Source organism: Trichoplusia ni, chromosome 21, assembly GCF_003590095.1.
Source record: "Trichoplusia ni isolate ovarian cell line Hi5 chromosome 21, tn1, whole genome shotgun sequence".
Classification (NCBI taxonomy): Eukaryota; Metazoa; Arthropoda; class Insecta; order Lepidoptera; family Noctuidae; genus Trichoplusia; species Trichoplusia ni.
In genome coordinates this window covers 6,594,160-6,602,809 of record NC_039498.1, presented here as the reverse complement: position 1 = coordinate 6,602,809, position 8,650 = coordinate 6,594,160, and the positions used below count along the sequence as shown (strand labels likewise).

General features: G+C 35.4%; 1 protein-coding gene across 1 annotated transcript; it reads left to right on the top strand.

Moving 5' to 3' along the window:
• Positions 1–144: 144 nt before the first annotated feature.
• LOC113504279 (presequence protease, mitochondrial-like) lies at positions 145–4,382 on the top strand. The gene is made up of 2 exons (XM_026886515.1): positions 145–333; positions 711–4,382. Exon 2 carries the CDS (start codon positions 733–735, stop codon positions 3,778–3,780), a length of 3,048 nt encoding a protein of 1,015 aa, XP_026742316.1. The 5' UTR covers positions 145–333; positions 711–732; the 3' UTR covers positions 3,781–4,382.
• Positions 4,383–8,650: the final 4,268 nt, after the last annotated feature.

Below are 8,650 nucleotides of genomic sequence, written 5' to 3'. Positions count from 1 at the left end.
GGTCCTAAAATGACCAAATTAATAGTTAGTTCGATTGTTATCATTAGTCTCAAATTTAGGTAATAGATGTAAAAGCAAATTACAACGATTTTATATGCTTAGCAACTTGTGAGACTGGTTATTTATATTTTTATTACATGGTAATTGTATCAATGAAAACGTCAAAGTGCCGAAAGCAATTCTCGTAAAAGAGGTTATACAGTAAACTGGGCTTGCAATTTATAAAGAAATAATGAAAGTCCTCTCGGAATTATAAAAATTGCAAGAAAATTAAGGATAACATACTATTTCGCATTTACACATATTACCTTTTCCACAATACTGTGATTTATCGTAAGTATATTATTGCATCATTTTTCAATTGTTTTTCTCAGACACCAAATCAAAATATTGCATTTGTAACGCTAAAGTTGATAAAAATCAATTTTTAACGGCCTACCCGCCTTTTTTATTACTTTGTGTGGCCTTAGACGGTTTTTAATTCCAAGGTACACTCGTAAATCCTTCAAATTATGATAATTTGAAATCGCAAAAGTGTATTTTTTTGTTATACATATTTTTCCCTTTATTTTTCAGTACTTTTTGTATTTTAAACACTGAAAACGCATTATGACTCATTATACCCTAAATTTTCGGCATAAATATCGCGAAATCGTAGTAGTAATAGTTTAGTTGTTATAAAAATAGTGAGTGGTGTATGTGCATTGCAGGATAGTTTGAAGAAACGAAACCATGTATTCAAGACTTTGCGCTCTCAGGACAAGCCTCAGCCACCGCCTGTTACCATGCAGCAACATGTACAGCAGCGGAATCCTTAAGAAGAAGGAGCCTCCATTAAAAGCTTTACAGCCCGGAAAGACAGTCCATGGCTTTGTCCTCCAAGAAGTTGAACATATCAAGGAGTATAACATGACTGCATACTTCTTAGTCCACGAAAAGACTAAAACAGAGTACTTGCATTTAGAAAGAGATGATTCCAATAATGTTTTCTCGGTCGGTTTCCGTACAACCCCCTTAGATTCTATGGGAACACCTCATATTCTAGAACACACAGTTTTATGCGGTTCAAAGAATTATCCCGTGAGAGATCCGTTTTTCAAAATGTTGAACCGTTCTTTAGCCACTTTTATGAATGCTTTGACAGGCCCTGATTACACATTTTACCCGTTCTCGTCACAAAATGAGATTGATTATAGAAATCTGCAGAAAGTATATCTTGATGCTGTATTTAAGCCAAACCTATCTAGGCTAGATTTCTTGCAAGAAGGTTGGAGGTTAGAACATTCTAATGTAGAAGATAAACTCAGTAATATAATGTTCAAAGGTGTAGTCTATAATGAAATGAAAGGAGCATTCTCTGAAACAAGCTCACTATTTGGTCAAAGGTTCATCAACACAATTCTACCACAAGGAACATACGGTTATGTTTCAGGTGGTGACCCACTATGTATTCCAGAACTCAGTCACGACTACTTAAAGAACTTCCACTCAATGTACTACCATCCTAGCAATGCAAGAATTTACTCCTACGGTAACTTCCCGTTGGAAACCAACCTTAAAATTGTTAATGAATCGTACTTAAGTCAGTATGCGTACTTAAACCCAAGGCACACTATAGTGGCTCGACAACCGCGTTGGACTGAGCCTAAGACTACACAAATATCTTGCAGGCTAGACCAGTATGGAGTGCCAATAGAAAAACAGAACCAGATAGCTATAGGATACGTCATGTCTGACATCACAAGCATTTATGAGACATTTATGATGATGGCATTGACGGAACTAATGATCATTGGCCCCAATTCAGCATTCTACAAAAATCTGATTGAGAAAAATATTTCTGGAGGCTATAATTCTCTGACAGGCTACGATAATCAAATAAGAGACACATTATTTGTAGTCGGTCTCCGCGACGTTGAACAGTCAAAGTTCGGTGTTGTAGAAAACATCGTGAAGGAGACAATTGGAACGATTTATGATAAGGGCTTTGAAACGGATCACATCCAAAGCGTTTTACACGGTTTTGAGCTATCAATCAAGCATCAAAGCCCCAAATTTGGCTTGAACCTGCTATTTAATCTCATGCCGCTGTGGAATCACAACGGACCTATCTTAAGTGCTTTAAAAGTCAACCAATTGCTGGATCAGTTGAAGACCAATTTGATGGAACCCTCGTACGTTCGCCAAGTGATAGAAAAATACTTCATCTTCAACAAGCATAGACTGACAATGACTATGGTTCCCGATCCAAAATTCGACGACACTTTCAACGAGGCAGAAGCTAAACTACTAAAAACTAAACTAAAAGCTTTGTCTTCGGATCAAAAAGAAGAGATATTTAAAGAAGGATTGGAGCTATCGAAAGTACAGAAGAAGCAGGAGAACTTAGATGTTTTGCCGTGCTTGAAGCTTGAAGATATTGCCCTGAATAAAACAGCACCTCCTCTAAAACATACTGTTGCTGACATTATTCCTCTGCAACTGTGTGAGGCAAATACCAATGGTGTAACGTACTTCAAGGGTATAATTGGAACCGACTGCTTAGACACGCAACAAAGAGAACTCCTACCTTTCTTCAACTATGTCATCAACAAATTTGACACGAAGTCATTTAATTATCGGGACTTTGACAAGTACATCAGCAAATCCACATCTGGGCTCGGTTTCCTCACACATATTACTGAGCATATTGATCAACACGGCCAGTTCGAACAAGGGGTATTGATAAGCAGCCACTGTTTAGATGAAAACCTCCCCAAAATGCTCGATATTTGGTCTGAAATATTCAGCAAACCGAATTTCAGTAACAGCGAACGTATGAAAATGCTATTCACGAACTATTGCTCAGCGCTCAGTAACGGAATCATTGACAGTGGGCATACTTATGCCATGCAGGCAGCCCGGGCTTTAATTACATCTGTAGACGAATGCAAGGAGAGTCTAATGGGTCTACACCACGTGATCGCAATGCAAAACATTCATAAGAAGCAACCGATCGAAGATGTCCAATGTATTATTGATATGATTGCTAAACGAACTCTAAAAGGCACAAACTTGAGAGCAGCCTTCCACTACAGCAACACAAATGCCGACATCGAGGAAAATGTTGACAACTTCTGCAAAGATTTGTGTATGGGCGTCGAACATAAGGAGATGAACAGGATCAATTGGACCGATTGCAAGAAGATGCCCACTGAGAACCGAGGGGTACACATTCAGATGAACATTCCTGTCAATTTCTGCGCGAAAGTTATTCCTACAGTTCCCTACACTGACCCGGACTACGCTAAACTTCGTGTGCTATCAAGATTCTTAACCTCCAAATACTTGCATCCGGTAGTCAGGGAACAAAATGGCGCTTACGGCGGCGGCGCCATGTTGACTTTAGATGGAGTTTTCAACTACTATTCTTATAGAGACCCCAACTCAAGGATCACTCTGAATGTTTTCGATGAAACAGCCGCTTGGATGGAGAAAAATACCAACTTGGTTGACGACCAGAACTTGTTCGAAGCGAAACTATCGATCCTGCAACAAATGGACCAGCCGATCGCTGAATATATGAAGGGAATCGATCTGTTCCTGTACGGTTTATCGTATGATATCTGGAAGACGCAAAGAGAGCGAGTACTTGCTGTTAAGAAAGAAGATTTGGTGGAAGTTTGCAAAAAATACTTGAATGCCGATGTCTGGGCGGGAAAATGCGTGATCGGTGAAGGCTCGAAAGACTTGAAGGAAGGAAAAGAGATTTGGGAGATGATAAGTGGACCTCAGCAGTAATTTCGGAATTGTCAGATGCCCTCTGGGTTTGTAAAGGTAAAACAAGTATGTCTGCTTAGGATGTAGTCCTAGAAAGTAGCTTTTAATGTTTATGTGGCGGGGAACTCAAACCCTATGTTCATTTTCTGATTGCTGTCATCTTCTTTGGACAAATTAGTTGGTCGAAAATTCACTTTTACTTCTTCAGTTTTCACAGAAATATGCAGTCACGTTTAACGTGAAATATTACGTCAATTTTGAGGTTAATATATTTATATTTAAGTAGGTCTTATTCCGTATTTCGTGGCGAACATTGAAAGACAATTTTACGCACTTTTTTTCAAGCCATTTAAGGCACTGTGACCCCCTGAGAAGTTACTGGTGTTATATGTCCTTTATAAGAAGTTTATTGTCGTATTATGTAATGCGGTATTCATACTTTACAACCAGGTCGCAAAGATTAATAATCTCATCACAATGAAAACACCTGTCAATACCCAAACAAGCACTCTCGGCCCCAATTCTGCTATTTACAATGGCCGATGAATTAATAGAAATTGGATTAAATAGACACTTTTCGTATTGTTATAAACCTTTTTTCTATCACAATTATTGGAAATTCATTACGACGCTGAACACTCACGGTCAATACAATGACTTTCCAATTATTTTGTTCTGCTTAAGAAAATAGGAATAGTTTCAATTTAATTCAATTGCCTTTCATACTCGGCCGATTGTAAAGCAGAATCGAGGCCCTGATTGGTTGTAAGGAATTTGGCAACTTGTCAAAGGCGTGATGTCGATCACGACCCTTTACAAGTCGATTAAATATGTGGGCCAGAACATAGTTTGAGTTTTGCTGTTATCTTGTGAAATTTGGTCTCGTAAGTAAGGATTGTTGGCCATACTTATTGTTAATTTATTGCAGAGAATGTAATGTTGAGACTGTTAATAAATGTTATATTTTAATTCTACTACGTTTTTTATTTAATGCTCTTTCACTGTGTTTTATACACAGTCGAATATATGCATAATGCATAATTATATCGAATAATTTCGGGATCTTCATGAACGAAGCTATTAATCGCAACTATAAATTAAGGAAAAGAAAATAAAATTTTATTTTCAAAAATGGAAATGGATTTTTTTATTTCCCTGATCTGTTATCACTTGGCCTTTCATCCGATCTCAGATTATCGTTGAGTTTTGGGACACTCTGTATATTTGCTTAGGTAATGCGTTGCGGTGATTACGCTGCGTTAATGCATCTAACAGTGATCAAAGAATTCTTAATAATCTGTCAAACGAGGTGTTCTTTTTTTAGTCCAACCTCTCAAAGATGAGAATAGGACCCTATCTAACATTATAAATGCGAAAGAATGAGTGGCCCAAACGGCTGGATCGATAACGTTCATCGTGTAATATGGATGTAGCTACAACTTAGATTAACCGACATCCATGAGGCCGGCCATGAGCAACAGCTAGTTTTAAATCAAAGCGAATTCGTCCCAGTTTATATTTTAGTTAACATAAATATTATAAATCTTGTTTGTATTGTGCATTAAATAACTCTTAAATGTGTTTGTCAATTGAAAATTGTTTTCGATCTTTTTTTAGCTCGAAATGTCGCTGCCGCCAAATTTCGACAGTGCCGAGAAATACTTCGAAGAAAGCATTGAATTTTTATACGAATATCAATATTTATACAACTTTCCAAACACAGATATACTACTACATAACGTATTAGATAAAATTGATATCAAAAACGATGATTTGAATATCTTTGAAGAGAATTTCGATTTGTCTTCAGTAAATGATGATTATTTAAACAATTTTTTTACGAAGTTAGAAAGATTACAAGCCGTCAACGATTCTTTTCTAGAAGTTCCTTTGGCAATTGATATAAATGGCCCTTTAAGTCCTAAGAAGAAACATGAAATAATACATTTAGCTAAGGAAATAAAGGATATGTGTGAAGATATCGGCTGCGAGGTTGTTGTCGATTTTGGTTCTGGATTGGTAAGTATTTCTAAAGACACTTAACAATGATTATCTACCTAAAATAACATACCTATATTCAATTAATTGAGCGATGTGTGGCTCACAGAGTTAAATTATCGCTTAGAACAAGCGTTTGCGTAATTCATCTTAGTGAAACCACCGTTGATGTGTAGGAGTCGTTTTTTAAGTACCTAATAAAATAAGTGCCTAAGTTTGAAATTTTTACGTTTATTTTCCAGGGCTATTTGGACCAATATCTCTTCGAAACAACTGGTTTCAAAATATTAGGAATCGAATGTAATGAAAGTCATTACGTTGGCGCCAAAAAACGACAGCGGAAGTATCATCTGAACTCCATAGCCAATGTAAAATATATTAAACATATGATCACTGAAAATTCCGATGAAAATATTTTAAACTATTTGCAAGATAAGTTTGAAAATCATAGGGATTTCTGTATAACCGGCCTTCATGCTTGCGCGGACTTAACCATAGACGCAATAAACCTATTTTTGAAAATGAAAGACGCAAAGGCGATGGTTATTATGCCTTGTTGTTACCATAAAATGGATGGAAATGATGGTCTGTTTAAGAATTTCCCTTTAAGTAATAGTTTTAAAAATATTTTTAAAAAGAATAAAAGTCAGAAGTATTTAGGAGTGCCTTTTCTGAGGTTAGCGGCGCAACCTCCATCTGTTGGTGAAAAATTAGAAGATTTAGTTTTTAATTTACTCTCTCGAGCGGTCTTACAACTATTTGCGGTTAAATGTAAGTATTATAATAATCCAGTACTGCTATGATTGTGATTCGGTCCTGAAATAGTACTATGGAATAAATCAAGCTCGACAATGGTTAACAATCAAGTGTTATCACCGTCGTAAGCTGTCGATCGAGCGTAGTTCCAACTCTTGTCACTGCTCGAATTGGCGCTAGTATGAGTATTCGTTTCAACTCAAGGGTTGAAACGAATAGGTCACAAGATATTAGTCAATTACGTTTGATGCGACCTGTTATATAATAAAATTATTTTAAATTGGTCTTTATCAGCGTGAAGGGATCAGAGGGAGGGATACACGTATCTTAGCTTTTCCTATTTCTCTTTAGTGAGTTTCGACTATACTATATTATTAAAATCTGTTTCAGACAACTGCAAATTAAAGAGGAAGAAAAGAAAAGCCGTTAAAACTAAAGCAATGGACCACAATTTTGAAGCTTACATACTCGACGCAACTACCAATGGATTTACTTTAATCGAAAATGAACCTTTAGCCAATGCAGATAAAGTTAAGAATCCAACTTTTGATTTAGAGGAACTTATGTCATTATGGCGTTCGACTGAAATGAAGTTAAAAAGGGCGGGAATTTTTATTCTCTTGCAAAATTATTTGCAGCCAGTCATAGAAAACTTGGTATTATTCGATCGCGTTATGTATTTAAAAGAAAATGGCGTCGAAAATTGTAGATTTAAGAAAATATTGAATGAAAAGACTTCGCCGCGTTGCTTAGCCTTAATAGCTAGTAAATAAGTGTATTACTGAATTTGTTTGTTTCATTTAAATCTATAGTTAACTAGCTGTTACCCGCGACTTCGTCCGCGTGGATAGAAGCTATAACTTAGGATTTCTTGAAATCGGATTAGTTTTTGGAGTCCACGCAACTTCTGTCCATATTTGTAAGATTTTTTATCACCGCTCGGCTCTTATTAATTATAATGTGATTAAAGATCCTTGAAAAAAATATGAAGGTAGAAAGTTCACCATACATATTCCGCCAATTCGACTTTTCCATGGAAATAAGATATTTTCTCGTACTAAATTGTAGCCTATGTGTTAATCCAGGGTGTCAGCTAACTCTGTACCAAATTTCATTAAAATCGGTTCGGCCGTTTCGACGTGAAGAAGTAACAAACATACACACACACTCACAAACATTCGCCTTTATAATATTAGTGGGATAAGATGTCACTTAGCAGTTTGTTTTATGCATATAAATAATTTTCATTTTTTTTTCCTTTTCTTGACAATAACAAATATCTACAACAAAAAAATGTAGCAAAATTGGTCCAGCCGTTCGCGTAATGCCGTGACCAAGGAAAATGGGGATTCATTTTTAATGTTCTATAGATAAACAACAAATCACACCATATTTTAACATACCTTTAATTAATTAAGTTAATTTAAAACAGAGTTTAATCATCAATTAATTAACTAAATAACACTTATTGCCTTCGAATACTTAATTAATAATAATATAGGTAGTAACTTAATAACTTTTCATAAACACACACATTTATTTATTTATATAAATACACAAATTATTGGCGCGGATGAACCCAGGAATCAAGGATTGTTTTTTTTTAATTATTTACAGGCACAAACAACAAAAGAAAGAAAAGATTAGAAGTACCAATACCTACTCCATTGGGCTATGTACTTGAAAAAAAAGGTAAACAATATGTCTTTTGATGTATGTAAACGGATTTTAAATAAAAAAACGTCTGATATATTTCAGTGGTATTTTTGATTTTGTCATCTTTATCGTTGTTTTTTAGAAGCATTTTAATGCTTAAGGGATATTTGGACAAGAATATACTATGATTGTTCACCTTTTTATAAGTAGGCAGTAGGCACCTCAACGAATGGAGTATCTAAAAGATTAAAATTAATTTGCAAGACAAAAATAATATACAAGCAGATTTATTAAATACCTGGGTAACGATACTGTCTATATAAACTTAGGTCTGTGCACATAAGTACAAAAATAGTTCGCTTCTTCTTTTAATTAATTAAAAAAAATATTGCAATTCTCAATTATTGTAACGAAAAAGATTGATCACTAGCGCGGATTTAAATAAACTTATCTACTTAATAACAATTATAATATTTATTAT

Excerpts from the sequence above, each read along its gene's own strand:
- LOC113504279 (XM_026886515.1), top strand. The coding sequence starts at position 733 with ATGTATTCAAGACTTTGCGCTCTCAGGACAAGCCTCAGCCACCGCCTG.